This window comes from Mirounga angustirostris, unplaced genomic scaffold (assembly GCF_029215605.1).
Source record: "Mirounga angustirostris isolate CCGP_5_RB_7025 unplaced genomic scaffold, mMirAng1.0.hap1 SCAF_11, whole genome shotgun sequence".
In the NCBI taxonomy this organism is placed as follows: domain Eukaryota; kingdom Metazoa; phylum Chordata; class Mammalia; order Carnivora; family Phocidae; genus Mirounga; species Mirounga angustirostris.
In genome coordinates, this window is record NW_026991719.1 from 124316582 (window position 1) to 124330404 (window position 13823).

Genomic DNA, 13823 nt, shown 5'->3' on the forward strand with positions numbered 1-13823 from the left:
ATAGTAGGTGTCCAACACAAAGTAATTGTTATTATTGTTAGAGTATTATAGCTCATATATATAGCTCATCTTCATCCTTGCCTTCTTCCAATCTACCTTCCACATTGTTGCCAGAGCAATCTGTCTAAAATGCAAATCTGTGCCATTCCTCTGCAATAAATTCTTTAATGGATCCCTATCATTTTTATGCCAATGTAGCTCATAAGAATCCCTCTCCACCCTAGGTCACTTCTCTGCACTTTATGGTCCAGCCATACTGGATTTCCTTTCATTTCTTTGATGTCTCATTACTACCTCCCTCACCTCATTCCCCTGGACTTCATACCTGCTGTACTCTCTCTCTCTCTGGTACATTTTCTCCCTATCTTTTAGTCTAATTTATCTCTACACATCTTTTAAGTCTCAGTTTAAAAGTTATTTCCTCTGGAGCATCTGGGTGGCTCAATCAGTTAAGCATCCAACTCTTGATTTTGGTTCAGGTCATGATCTCAGGGTCATGAGACTGAGCCCCACATCCGGCTCCATGCTGAGTGTGGAGACTGCTTAAGATTCTCTCTCTCTCTCCCTCTGCGCCACCCCCCAACTCACACACTCTCTCTCTAAAAAAAGTGATTTCCTCTGAAATTCACTGTGGATATTCCCCACAGACTCACTTCATTATCCCTGTTATATGATTCCACAGCATTCTATACTTCCCTGATCTTAGCACTTATTCTGTGTTACCATTATTGTTTGTTTTCCCCACTAGAATGTAAGTTATGTGAGGGCAGAGACCACATTTATTTTTACCCACCATTTTATTCCTAGAGCCTAGAACACTGTTTGGATCTGATTAAGCCCTCTAGAAATATTTTTGGAAGAATAAATAAATGAAAGCTCTACCAAGAGACATGAATTTTCTAATTCATGAATACCTATCTTTGTGCATGCTATTTCCTCTGCCTGGAATACCCTCCTATACCTCATCTCATCCCTCATCTGTTTAATAGTTACCTATACCTCCTTCAAGAGTCAAGATATAGGATTAATTGGCTCCTTTTTACAACCTTCCTTGATGCCTCCACATAATTTTGGATATTCCTTACCTTGTGATTCTGTCACATTTTGTATCCCCCTCAGTTTAAGGGCTTTTATATTATTGTGCATCTATCTGTGCACAATGTCTGCTTTAACTTATAGACTGTAAGGTCACTAAAAGCATGAGCTGTGTCTTGTTTATCTCTGTAGCTCAGCATACATCCCCAAACCTTAAACATAATAAGCCCTCATAAATGTGTTGAATGAATGATTCATGTCAATGGGATAAAATCTAGTTAAATTCAATGAGTATTTATCCCTTCTACTCAAATAATCAGTGAACTTACTTTTACTGCATTATATATTATGCACATTTATATACAATAGGTATAAAGAACAATACAATGAATATATTTACCCATATCTTCATCAATAAATGTCATTAATAGAAATGAAGTTTCTATATATCTATGTCTGGAGAAAATGGAAAATACTTTCTAAACATATATATCATCCTGATCTGGGCTCTGTTCATCTCTGTACTGTTTTAATTTTAGTATGTGTGGTGCTGAAGCAAGCAGTAGGTAATGAGCTTTGGCCTGAATTTTTATGGTTGTCCTGAGGTCCCAAGATGAGATTTCATTCTAAACTACCCTAGTTACATAGCTATGCAATCCTTGGTCAGATTTTTCTAAGAAGGTGACCTTCTGTAGTTTTCCATGGAATCCAGATAAGATTTCCAAGGGTCAAAATAATAATGTTGTAGAATAACACTTCCTGAAAAATTCTAACTATTCTTTTAGACCTTACCTAATTCATACTTTTCATGTGTCTGCAAGACAGGGAGCAGCTACATTATTATCAGAATGAGAAAGTAGATAATTTGTGTCTTGCAAAAGGTCACTAGATGAATAAATTGTGGGGCCATAAATAGAGCCAAACTTTAATATTTTCAATTTTGAATCTAGGTCTCCCTCCAGACCCACCCTCCTGGGTCCAAAGTGAATCTTCTACTATGTAAGGGAACCAATGGCTTTATCATGCTTCTGAACTTCTATGCTTCCTTTATTCTGTACTTCAAAATAAACACAAACACAAGGGCATTCCACATAGTTTCCTATTTTATCAAACTCCACTTTCTTGTCCAATTAAGACTAGAACAAAGGACTCAATGGTCATCATCTTCCTATTCATCTAACTTTATTTTCAGGTGACTAATCCTTTGGTCCGCTTCATCTTCTGTACTCCTCAATCTTCATATTTCATCATTTTTTCCTTTTCATATTTTAACATTCCCATCCTCCCCTCTCCTTTCTTCTCTCTTTTCTACCCCTCCTCCAAAACTCAAAACTATCATCGATCCTTTTTATTATTTACTCTCTCCACTATCCTGTTCTCCTCATTCATTCTCTATTTTTTCTCCTCAGTCTCTATGTGTTGATTTCCTTTCCTGCCCATCACTTTTTCATTTTCTTATAACTTTTTACCCATCCACATCTCATCATCCTCATCCATCCCTCCAACTACCTCATTCCACAATCCCCTCCTGTTTGTGTATATTCTGCTTCATTCTTTCAACAATTGTGTACACCCATCTCCTCTTCAAACTCTTTTATGCCCTTTGTTACAAGTATGTCTCCATTATATTTCTCCACTATGTTCTATTCTCTTCAAATTCTCCTTCATACATTATCTATTCTATCTACCTCTACTCTGTCCTATCCTCCCCATCTCCTTTTCTGTTTTTATCTAACCTCATATCCATTCATTCAGTGTGAGAAGAGGCATCCCTCTTCCTTTATAAGTAAAACTTTCAAGGTAGTTTTGATACCCTCCTGCTTACAGTTTTCTCTGGCAACTTGATGTCAGCAAAACCTCATTTCTACTATATCTTCAATCTTTGTCTCTCTGCTATCTCATAAATAAGTGCCAGTATCTACATTCAAAAAAGCAACTATTTATTTTACCCCTGAATGTACCTATAATATACTCATTGCTTTCATTTTCAAACAAGCTTCCAGAAAGTATTTTCTGTGTTTACTATTTTCACTACTTCTATGCCAACTCCTAAAAACTCACCACTGCACTAAACACTACATTGAAACAGTGTATGTGAAGAACACCAATGTCTTCCATGTTGCCAAACCCAATACATTTAATTCTCTATATTACTTGATCTCTTTGTAATAACCAACAATGTTGTAAAAATGTATAAATAATGATAAAGAGCATGAACTTGCAGCCAAACAGCCAGAGTATGAATGCTAACTCAACCATTTACTACCTAGGTGATCTTAAAATTTTTTCTTACCCACCTTTGTCTCAGTTTCCTCATCTGAAAAGTGGGAATAATAGTACCTATCTCACAGAGTTGTTAGTTTACAAAAGTTAAGTGATAAGAATAGTGCATGGCACATTGTAAATACTATATTGATGTTAACAATTATACTTATGTTATTACTGATATTATTAATATTATTATTGCTGATCACTGTGAGCTTTTTTGAAACCCTTTACTCCTTTGATATATCAGTCAAAATGGGTCAGGTTAGCATGCAGTAACAAAAAATCCTAAAATCTCAGTGTCCTCAAACAAAAAAGATTTACTTCTCACTCACACCACTAGTCTATCTCAGGTTGTAGGGAGGGGCACTGTCTTCTATGTCATCTTCAACAAGGGGTACAGAATGATAGAGCCAAAGACACCTGGCATAATGCTATTCACTGTGGCCAGGGGAGAGGAACAAGGAAAATTATGTATTATCCTCCCTCAGAAATGATACATGTTATTTCCAGTCACATTTGGTTAGCCAAAGTCATCTATCCAGGCCTAACTTCAAGGTTCTATGGATGTACAATACTACCACATACCCAGAAGGACATAAATTAGAAATACTGAAAGTAAAATTATTGACTATCACACTTAGCTTTCAAGATACCACACACTAGGGGTTCTACCAACACCTTCCTTACTTTCTCTTCTTGGTCTCCTTCATAGGTTCCTATTTCTCCCCTTCTGCCTTAATGATAATGATGCTACATGATTGGATCCTTGGAATAATTTTCTTCTCACTCTACATACTTTCCTGAAGTGACCACATACATTCACATGGTTATCCCAATATACTAATAATACCAAATTTTATATCTCTAGCTTATATCTGTCTCCTGATCTTTAGATTTGTATATCTAACAGTTATTACACACCTATCCCTAGATAATCTACAATCTTTTAAGGCTTATCTTGCCCAAAATTAACCTTGCAGATTTATCCTATCTAAATCTCTTGTAACTTTTATATAATCTGCCCCGGTTTGTAGCACCATCGCTCACCCATGTGATCTGAGTACTTACTACCTTGACTCCTGTCCCTCCTGTCATTCTAACATTGGCTGTTTTTACTATTTCTTCAGTGTCTCTCCCCTTCTACATCTTAATCCACTGTTCTGAATTAGAACTTTACCACTCCTTGCCCAGACTAAGCTGTCTACTAACCAGTTTCCATAATTCCAGTTTTGTTCCTTTCAAATACATTCTTTACACAGTAACTAGAGTGTCATATATAAAATTAAAAACTGACCACCTCATTCTCTTGCTTCTGTTGAAGGAAACCATTCCATTTCTTGTAACTGCTTACTTGGTTTTCTCTGCTAGAATATCCTTCCTGTCTACTTTACACCTACAATTATCTTGACTACATTCTACTTACTGAATAGTACAAAAATGAATGCTAATACTTATAATCAGGTGCTCCATCACAAACACACACACACACACATATACATATGTATATATACATATATATGTAAATATATAAGATCTGGGAAGAGATCAATGAAACATATATGTTAATTTTATTGACCTTATCTCCAGATTTTTCTTCTCTTCTCTCCACCTTCTTGTCCCCACTTCTATCCACTTTACTTCTTTTCTCCATCATTCTCTCCTCTATTCTCATTTCTCCTCTAGTTTCTTAGCTCCTCCTCTCTAATTCAAATTTTCTCTTAAGTATCCATTTGCTCTCCATTCCTCTTTGCATATCTTCTCATCTACCAAATTCTTTTAGGAAAAACATCAATAAATAGCAAATTTAAGGTAATGAAGGACTAGGATATAGGCAAGGACACTTTATGTATTCACCACATATTTCAGTTTCTTTGTACAAAATAACAAAAACTCAAATTTAAAACAGCCACAGAATCTGCACTGAAAGATCACATTTTTTTCATTCAATAATGTTAATTCAGTTACTTAAAATTGATACTCATTAATGTGTAAGGGAGCTTCAGGACAACTGACAGCACAGGAGCTCCAAAAACATAAAACAAGAACCCAGAAAGTTTTAGTGTTGGGGCGAAGAATACTATGGAACTGGAAATGTTTTTAAGGTCATTCTTTTTGAAGGCAAAATTATACATAATATATATACATATATACATAATTATATATATGTGTGTATATATGTGTGTATACATGTATAGGAATGATATTTATTTATTTTAAATATTTATTTACTTTAGAGTGAGAATATGAGAGGGGGAGGGGCAGAAGGAGAGGAAGAGACAGAATCTCAAGCAGACTCTGCCCTGAGTGTGGAACCCAATGCGGGGTTGAATCTCACAACCCTGAGAGCCTGACCTGAGCCAAAAACAAGAGTTGGATGCTTAACCAACTGAGCCATCCAGGTGCCCCTGTATATAAATGATATTTAAAAGAAACATTCTGGGGCACCTGGGTGGCTCAGTCGGTTAAGCAGCTGCCTTTGTCTCAGGTCATATTCTCAGGGTCCTGGGATTGAGCCCTGTGACGATCTCCCTGCTCAGTGGGGAGTCTGCTTCTCTCTTTCCCTCTTCCTCTGCCCCTCCCCCTGCTTGTGCATTCTCTCTCTCTCAAAGTCTTTAAAAAATGAAAGAAACATTCTTAGGTTATTTAGAAACCTCACTTACATCAAACTCCTCAGCATCCCAAGGCAATGTGGCATAAAATATGTGTTGCTGTAATTTTGTATATATTATATATAACATTGTATGCTTCAGAAAATATCCATCATTATCTCATTTGATTTTCACAATTCTGCATCATAGGGAAAGTTTGTTGCTGCAGTTAAATAGCTTATTCTGACTGTCACAGTGCTCTGCCTGTGTATATAGCTGTGAGCCTTTGAATTTAAGAGCCTTTGAATATGTATATGCTTATGTGTTAGTCCACATGTGTCTCTGAGTATGCATACATTTATACATCATGAACATATATCTCTGTGTGTCTGAGAATGTTCATATGTTTGACTATTTATTTGTACATCTATAATATATATGTCTGTGGATGTGTGTACCGGCAAATATGTTAAGAAGTATATACCTATATGTGCATTTCTAATCTGTAAACTTAACAGAACTTTCAATAGATAGCCTAAAACATGCTGTTTTCAAGCCCTACCCTGAGTATACTTTAGATGGGAGGTACCACACTCTGACCTCATTGTGTAGAGGAGGGTTCCATTGTCCACCAGTCTGAGCAGCTTGTTAGGTGTGGTCATGTTATGGGCTACTGATTTCTTGCCATTGTGAAAGAAGGTGTCAGGGGTCCAGATCTTACTAGCCAGGAGATTGTTCAGTGGAAGGATCTTCATGGGTCCATCAAATTTCAGTCTTTCATCATGCCATGTCTGTCGAAAAAATACATCAATGGTGTACTCCTAGGGACAAAAAAAGAGGGAACAATGTTTGAACATAGTTCTGGTATGAACCCATAGTGCCCTTAGCAAATATTAATCATTTTGCAATATTTCCTCCAATGCACAGAAGCAGCAGTATATTAATAGTACTTACTGGTGAGTATGGCAAATGATTATGATTGAAAAATAAAGCCATGGTGATCAGTAAGTATGAAAATAACATATCTGACAAGATTTTGTTTAGGAAGGTCACTGCCAACACTGCCCTGCACATCATACAAGCTGACCACAAGACTGCCTTATGAAAAGGCAAGAGCTCCCTTCTCTATGCAGTGGCATCTCTAATAAGAACAAACTCCTTACTTTGTCTCCTCTACTAAATGATCCCATATGAACATCAAAGGCCAATATAACAGTCACCATAAAATCAAAACCTTAAATTTTAAAACATTTCATTTGAGCCTCATAAAAATAATACATCTGATGAGTTTATATTTTATTATTGTCAATAAATAAGAAACTCTTACCTATAAATAAAAACAGACAAATAGAAAAATGGGTAAATAGCATAACAGAAAATTCATAAAATAGATAAAAATTGCTAATAAGCATGCAAAATTTTTTCAAAATTGCTGTTAATCTAAATATAAATTAAAATAACAATAAATGTTTCAGGTTTTGGTAACAGTTGACTAAATTGTTTGGCTATACCTTCTTGTAGCTATTAATTATAAAATTAAAACATATATAGAGGGGGGAGAAGAAGGGAGAAGAACTTATTTGAAAGCAATATGGTACAACTGTAAGCAGACAAAAACTTCAAGAAAGTTTACCCTTGAAAGAAGCAATGGGTGCTGCCCTAAACCTAGAATTCCTATAGCAGATACCACAGTTTTACTGGCTCAAGGTGGAAAATAATCTGGAAATTTAGGGGTGGTACTCCTGGAAACAAGACAGTCACAAAAGGGATGGGACCCCAAATCTGCAGATATACTCTGCCCCAAATTTTAGCTGACCATTACACTATACACACATGAGCAAGACTTTGGGACTCTGTTAAAAAAAAAAAATGCAGGCAGAAACCATAGGGAAGTCTTCCACCAAATGACAGATGATAAAACTATGCTGAGTGATGTTTGTAAGCTTGGCAGAAATCAGAAAATGCATTGGCTTAATATCTCAGAGGATAGACCACAAGGCTGTTCAAAGAGCTGAAAATTCAGGAGAAAGCCCTAGAAGCAAGAGAATCACTGAGAGGGTGAGTCCCCAGATCTGAATGCAAACCTTACCCAAATCTCTTACCACTAAACTACACAAGGCATGGGAGACACTTTTAAGTATCCAGGTAAAATAAAGAAGCAGCCTAAAACCCTGTGGCTTAAAAATCCCTTAATGACTTTTAATCATATGTAAACTGTTTCAATATCCTTCTCTTACCTAGAAAGTACTTCATAAATTGACCCTTATCTTCTTCTCTGAGCTCTTCTTCAACCACTCTTCCCTCTACAAATTAGCCAGTCTGGCTTTTCTCTTTCTCTAGCATACCAAGCACAGTTCTGATTAAAGATTAGAATATTATATACATATCATCTAAACTGGGACATATTTGAGAGTCAGAAGAGTTTTTATCAAAAATTACAACAGGACAACTGGTATAAACCAGGACTGTGCCGGGTAAAAAGGTGGAACTAGACTCCCACATAAAGCCAAGACCCTGAATGGCTCCAACTTCAGCAAAAAGGAGATTTGGATAAAATGAACTAGACAAAACCAGTCTACAACATGAAAATTCAAAAAAGGAAACCTGTCTATCCAAGCATGGATTCTGAATGGAGAGAGGTTTAAGGGAAGCATTTCTACTGAGATTTAGCAACCTTAAATCTAATCTTATATGGGATTGATGTTTAAATACAGAGTATCTTCCTGGTTTTGAGTTTATAAGCTGAGAAATTAACATAGGAATTTGCCTCAATGTGGGGATACCTCTATATTGACTTGCAAAAGTAAACACAAAAACACACTGGAAGGACATGACCACAAGTAAATGCTTGCTGAAAATAAGCTCACAATCCACAATAGAACACCTAAGGAAATGGTCACAAGTGAGAGTCAGCTGATACAACATATAATTGAATTAGACCACTCCAAGAACTTCACATGACAGAAGAATCAAATAGATACTGTAAAGGAACTATAATTAAAATGATAAAGGCATCAAAGGAGGTATTAAGAACATTGAAAATAAAAACTCAATGGATACATTACATACAAGATTACACATCAATGAAGAGAGATTAGTAAACTGGAAATGCATATGAAGAAAAATTGTTCAGTGCACATTTCAGACAGATAAATGATGAAAAAGAACACATATGAAAGAGAGGTATAGTACCAGGAGAATAAAAGGAAAAGATTCAGCATAATCTAATAAAATTCTAAAGTTAGAGAATAGAGAAAATTGGGGAGAAAAAATATTTAACGTACTAATAGATGACAGTTTCTTACAATTGTTGAAATACATGCATCCCTAGCTTTGAGAACCATAATGAGTTGCAATCTCAATATAATAAAATAGATCCAAGCCAACATAGTGGATTGGAAGAATACCAAAGAGGAGATCTTAAAAACAGCAAAATAGAAAAGGCATATTACCTACAAAGAAATAACAATTTCACTGATGGAAGACTTTGTGAAAACAGTAACAGAAGCCAAAAGAATTCTGTAGCCAACTAGATTATCATTTAAGAGCAAGGTCAAATATAGATAATTTTAGATTAACAAAATAAGATAGTTTCATGGCTGCATCAATCACAGCATTCAGATCTTATTCAGAAGTACTCATATCAAAGAAACATTCCTTGAATATTCTATCATAAACAGTTAATTCCCCTTTCCTTGTATTATTTTTCTTCATGTATTATTTTGTTAGATTGCACTGACAAAATGTATTTTTATTCGGTTACTATTTCTTTCATTCTACTAGCCTGGAGGGTTCCTGAGAGCAGAGACTTTTTTTTTTTTTTTTTTTTTGCTGCTATATCTCTAGCACCTGGCATACGGTAGCTGCTCCATGAATATTCTCTAAATTTTTTTAATGCCACTATAGTTAATATACTGTATTATATTAGTTTCAGGTATACAATATAGTGATTCAACAATTCCATACACCATCCAGTGCTTATCATGATAAGTGCACTCAATCCCCATCACCTATTTCACCCATTCCTCTCCTACCTCCCCTCAGGTAACCATCAGTTTCTTCTCTATAGTTAGGAGCCTGTTTCTTGGTTTGTCTCTCTCTCTTTTTTCCCCTTTGCTCCTTTGTTTTATTTCTAAATTCCACATATGCATGAGATCGTATGGTATTTGTCTTTCTCTGACTGACTTATTTTGCTTAGCATTATACTCTCTAGCTCCATCCATGTCATTGTAAAAGGCAAGAGCTCATTCTTTTCTTTGGGTGAATAATATTCCATTGTGTATATATAATACATCTTCCTTATCCATTCATCTATCAATGGACACTTAAGCTGCTTCCATAATTTGGCTACTGTAAATAATGCTGCAATAAACATAGGGGGACATGTATCATTTCAAATTAATATTTTTGCATTTGGGGGGTAAAAACCCAGTAGTGTGATTACTGGATTGTAGAATAGTTCTTTTTTAAATTTTTGAGGAATTTCCATACTGTTTTTCATAGTGGCTTCACCAATTTGCATTCTGACCAACAGCACAAGAGGGTTCCTTTTTCTCCACATCCTCGCCAACACTGGTTGTTTCTTATGTTTTTGATTATAGCCATTCTGAGAGGTGTGAAGTGATATCTCATTGTAGTTTTGATTTGCATTTCCCTGATATTAAGTGATTAGGAACATCTTTTCATATGTCTGTTGGTCATCTGGATGTCTTCTTTGGAGAAATGTCTGTTCATGTCTTTGGCCCACGTGTTAACTGGATTATTTGTTTTTTGGGATGTTGAGTTGTATCAGTTCTTTTTTTGTACCCCCTTTTTATTTTTTTTTTATTTTTATTTTTTTATCATGTTCAGTTAGCCAGCATATAGTACATCATTAGTTTTTGATGTAGTGTTCACAGATTCATTAGTTCTATATAATACCCAGTGCTCATCACAACACATGCCCTCCTTAATACCCATCACTTGGTTGTATCAGTTCTTTATATATTTTGAATACTAACCCTTTATTGGATATGTCATTTGTGAATACCTTCTCCCATTCAGTAGGTTGCCTTTTACTTTTGTTTGTTGTTTCCTTTACTGTGCAGAAACTGTATTTTGGGGGCGCCTGGGTGGCTCAGATGGTTAAGCGTCTGCCTTCGGCTCAGGTCATGATCTCAGGGTCCTGGGATCGAGTCCCGCATCGGGCTTCCTGCTCCTTGGGAGCCTGCTTCTCCCTCTGCCTCTCTCTCTCTCTCTGTCTCTCATGAATAAATAAATAAAATCTTTTAAAAAAAAAACCTGTATTTTGATGCAGTCCTAATAGTTTATTTTTGCTTTTGTTTCCCTTGCCTCAGGAGACATATCTAGAAAAATGTTGCTATGGCTGATATCAGAGACATTACTGCCTGAGCCCTCTTCTAGGATTTTTCTGGTTTCATGTCTCACATTCAGGTCTTTAATCCATTTTGAATTTATTTTTGTGTGTGGTGTAAGAAAGTGGTCCAGTTTCATTCTTTTGCATGTTGCTGTCCAGTTTTCTCAACACCGTTTGTTGAAGAGACTATCTTTCTCCCATTGGATATTCTTGCCTCCTTTGTTGATTAGTTGACCATATAATTGTGGGTTTATTTCTGGGTTTTCTACTCTCTTCTATTGATCTATGTGTCTATTTATGTGCCATTACCATACTGCTTTGATTACTACAGCTTTGTAATGTAACTTGAAATCTGTAATTGTGATACCTCCTATTTTGCTTCTCTTTTTCAAAATTGCTTTGGAAATTTGTGTCTTTGCGGTTCCATATTAATGTTAGGATTGTTTGTTCTAGTTCTGTGAAAAATGTTCTTGGTAGTTTGAGTAGTTTGATAGGGATTGCATTAAATGTGTAGATTGTTTTGGGTAGTATAGCTATTTTAACAATATTTGTTCTTCCAATCTGTGAGCATGGAATGTCTTTCCATTTCTTTGTATTATCTTCAATTTTTTTTTAAAGATTTTATTTATTTATTTGAGAGAGAGAGAATGAGAGAGAGCACATGAGAGGGGGAAGGGTCAGAGGGAGAAGCAGACTCCCTGCCGAGCAGGGAGCCCGATGCGGGACTCGATCCAGGGACTCCAGGATCATGACCTGAGCTGAAGGCAGTCGCTTAACCAACTGAGCCACCCAGGCACCCTATCTTCAATTTCTTGTATGACTGGTTTATAGTTTTCAGAGCATATGCTTTTCACCCTTTGGTTAGGTTTATTCCTAGGTGTCTTATTATTTTTGGTGCAATTGTAAATGGGACTGTTTTCTTAATGTTGCTTTCTGCTGTTTCATTATTAATGTATAGAAATATAACAGATTTTTGCACATGGATTTTGTATCCTGTGGCTTTACTGAAATCATTAATCAGTTCTAGTAGGTTTTTGGCAGAATCTTTAGGGTTTTCTACACATAGTATCCTGTCATCTGCAAATAGTGAAAGTTTTACTTCTTCCTTACTGATTTGGATGCCTTTTATTTCTTTTTGTTGTCTAACTGCTGTGGCTAGGACTCCCAGTACTATATTGAATAAAAGTGGTGAGAGTGGACATCCTTGTCTTATTCCTGACCTTAGGGGAAATGCTCTCAGTATTTCCCCATTGAGGATGATGTTGGCTGTGGGTTTTTCATATGTGGCTTTTATCATGCTGAGGTATGTTCCCTCCAAACCTACTTTGTTGAGGGCTTTTATCCTGAATGAATGTTGTAACTTTGTGAAATGCTTTTTCTATGTCTATTGAAATCATCATGTGGTTTTTATCCTTTCTTTTACTGATGTGATGTATCACATTAATTGATTTGTGAATACTGAACCACCCTGCATGCTGGGAATAAATCCCACTTGATTGTGATGAATAATTTTTTAAAAATATATTTTTGGAATCTGGCTGTTAATATTTTATTTAGGAATTTTGCATCCATATTCATGAGAGATATTGGCCTGTAGTTCTCTTCTTTTTTGGTGTCTGTCTTAATCTGGTTTTGGTATCAGGGTGATACTGGCCTCACAGAATGAATTTGGAGGCTTTCCTTCTATTTTCTGGAAGTGTTTGAGAAGAATAGGTATTAACTCTTATTTAAATGTTTGGTAGAATTCCCCTGTGACACCGTCTAGTCCTGGACTTTTGTCTGCTGGGTTTTGTGACTACTGGTTTAATTTCTTTGTTGATATCATCAGTCTGTCCAAATTTTCTATTTCTTCCTGGTTTAGTTTTGGTAGATTATATATTTCTAGAAATTTATCCATTTCTTCTAGGTTGTCTAATTTGTTGGCATATAGTTTTTCACAATATTATCTTACAATTTTTTGTATTTCTGGGGTGTTGATTATTTCTCCTCCTTCATTTCTGATTTTGAGTACTCTCTCTCTCTCTTTGATGAATCTGGCTAGAGGTTCATCAATTTTATTGATCTTTTCAAAGAACCAGTTCCTGGTTTCACTGATCTGTTCAATTCCTTTTCTAGTTTCTATATCATTTATTTCTGCTCTAATATTTATTATTTCACTCCTTCTGCTGGCTTTTGGTTTTGTTTGTTGTTCTGTACCTAGCTCCTTGGTGTGTAATGTTAGGTTGTTTATTTGAGATATTTCTTGCTTCTTGAGGTAGCCCTGTATTGCTATAAACTTCTTTCTTAGGACCACTTTTGCTGTATCTCAAAGGTTTTAGACAATTGTGTTTTCATTTTCATTTGTTTCCATGTACTTTTTAATTTCTTTTTTGGCCTATTCATTGTTTAGTAGCATGTTATTTAAGTATACTTAGTATACTGTGGCAAAAGCACAAATTCATGGAGATTAAATAAGAAGAAACTTTTTAAAACACCATTAATGTGTTTCCCAGCCAGAGTGATCATAGCTATTCTACCTTGTAACAAGATGGAAGTGCAGCTAAAAATAACCTGAAATTTATCTGATCAAAGTCTGC

The 13823-nt window shown here is 35.7% G+C and overlaps 1 protein-coding gene across 1 annotated transcript in view; it reads right to left on the bottom strand.

The window, feature by feature from the left end:
• GABRA3 (gamma-aminobutyric acid type A receptor subunit alpha3) overlaps positions 1 to 13823 on the bottom strand; it is a 369872-nt gene that overhangs the window by 107852 nt on the left and 248197 nt on the right. The window contains exon 5 of the mRNA XM_064574680.1: positions 6492 to 6712. Coding sequence (XP_064430750.1) covers positions 6492 to 6712 — 221 coding nt within the window. The remainder of the gene's footprint in view (positions 1 to 6491; positions 6713 to 13823) is intronic.